The 1,546-nt window shown below is 57.2% G+C and overlaps 1 protein-coding gene across 1 annotated transcript; it reads right to left on the bottom strand.

The window, feature by feature from the left end:
* Positions 1-673: 673 nt before the first annotated feature.
* On the bottom strand, positions 674-1,231 carry LOC144153435 (uncharacterized). Its single transcript, XM_077685082.1, has 2 exons — positions 998-1,231; positions 674-913 (listed from the first exon to the last, which is right to left on the bottom strand). Exons 1-2 carry the CDS (start codon positions 1,229-1,231, stop codon positions 674-676), a joined length of 474 nt encoding a protein of 157 aa, XP_077541208.1.
* Positions 1,232-1,546: the final 315 nt, after the last annotated feature.

Below are 1,546 nucleotides of genomic sequence, written 5' to 3'. Positions count from 1 at the left end.
GCTGGATGTCGCACAGCGACGTTAGATGCCGACGTGAACAGTTACCGCAGACGAGACCTTTGGATGCTCTGCACTGTCGTTTAATTTGCCACACCTAAAACAGCCCTTGTCTGCCTGCAAACGCTTTCGCTTCTCCTCAGGCGTGATTGCTTCTGTGCATTTGGTCGAGGACGTGGTCCTGAACGCTGCAATGATAACACCTGGGCCGCCCTGCAGACGGAAATTAGGCGCCAAGAGTAATCGCCGTTGGAGGATCGATGCGTGGATGCGATGACTGCTGCCTCCCCTGGCCCTGGTGCGTGGATGAAACCGAACGATCGGACGCGCTCTCCTCTCGAATTTCCACCTGGACGGGAAGGAAGTCCAGGATCACTTGAATTTCCTTCGACCTGGAGGAAGGACATGCGGAGACATCGGATGCATCCTGCTGCGCCTCCTTCAGCCTTTGCCGGTACAGGAGGCCCAGGCCGCGCGGCAAGGTCCGTAGCAAAACGCGGTGGAACACCACGGAGTACTGGTGCGGGGAGATCCCCAGGCCCTCCAAAGCGTTTATGCCAAACGTGACTGTGTCGTAGAGGACCCGCAATTGGTCGGTGTCGGCTGAATTCTGCACCGGCTTTATGGCGAGCAATTTGTCCAGGTGGTCGTCCAGGAGGAAACCGTTCCGCCCAAATCAGTTGGTGATGATTTTGATGGCGAACTCGTAGTTGTCGCCGGCCAGCCTGATGCCATCGATCGCGTCCTTGGCGGGACCAGTCAAGTAAGACAGCAGGTACTTGAACTTCTCGATACGTGGAAAGGTCGTGTTCGAGTGGATGCTGGAATGGAACTGGTCCCAAAACCATTGCCAGTCGCGTCGGTCGCCCGAGAACATCGGTATCCGGAGCTTCGGGAGTGCGGCGAAGCGGGTTCCCTGCGTTGTCTGAGGGATGCCCGGTCGAGGCTGCGAAGGTGCGCTCCCTCAAGGCTCACCAGACTCGGCTGTAGCTGCACTGGCTGAAGAGGCCGGGCTCGTGACGGAGCGCATGCGCATGCGAAGGGCGCAGATGCGCTCGTCGTAGTCAATTGCATCCAAAACGTCGCCGTCAAAATCCTCTTCGGTGAGACTAGCCTGAATATGGCGGTCCAGCTCGCGCAAGGCTCGCTGCTTGTCGAGAATTATGTCCAGATGCGTCTCTAAGTCGAGAGTCGGTGCCGCCGGCTTCTGCAGCAGCGTGTCGAGTGCCGCCATCTTCGTGACGAGGGTGCGGAGAACTCCCCGGCGGTGCCGAAGCTATTCCGTGGCGCGAGACGGCGGGACCGGATGGCTGAAATCGCATTGGTCACAGAACCCTTGCCAGTCAGGTCGGTTGCCCGAGAACGTCGGTATTTAGAGCTTCGGGAGTGCAGCGAAGTGGGTTCGACACGGCGCGTGTTAAATTCACGTGTCTTCACTGTATCACCGCAATTCGTTTTTCATTGCGTGTTTTTTCTCTGCCTTTAAGGGAATTTGAACATTCGCCGATCACCCTTGATTGGCCTATATCTGATGGCATTAAAGATGCTA

The sequence above is a fragment of the Haemaphysalis longicornis genome, unplaced genomic scaffold, assembly GCF_048455015.1.
Source record: "Haemaphysalis longicornis isolate Haplotype H1 unplaced genomic scaffold, Haemaphysalis longicornis Haplotype H1 scaffold_9, whole genome shotgun sequence".
NCBI lineage: Eukaryota > Metazoa > Arthropoda > Arachnida > Ixodida > Ixodidae > Haemaphysalis > Haemaphysalis longicornis.
Note: the sequence above shows the minus strand (reverse complement) of the source record. Positions and strands in the feature narration are given on the sequence as shown.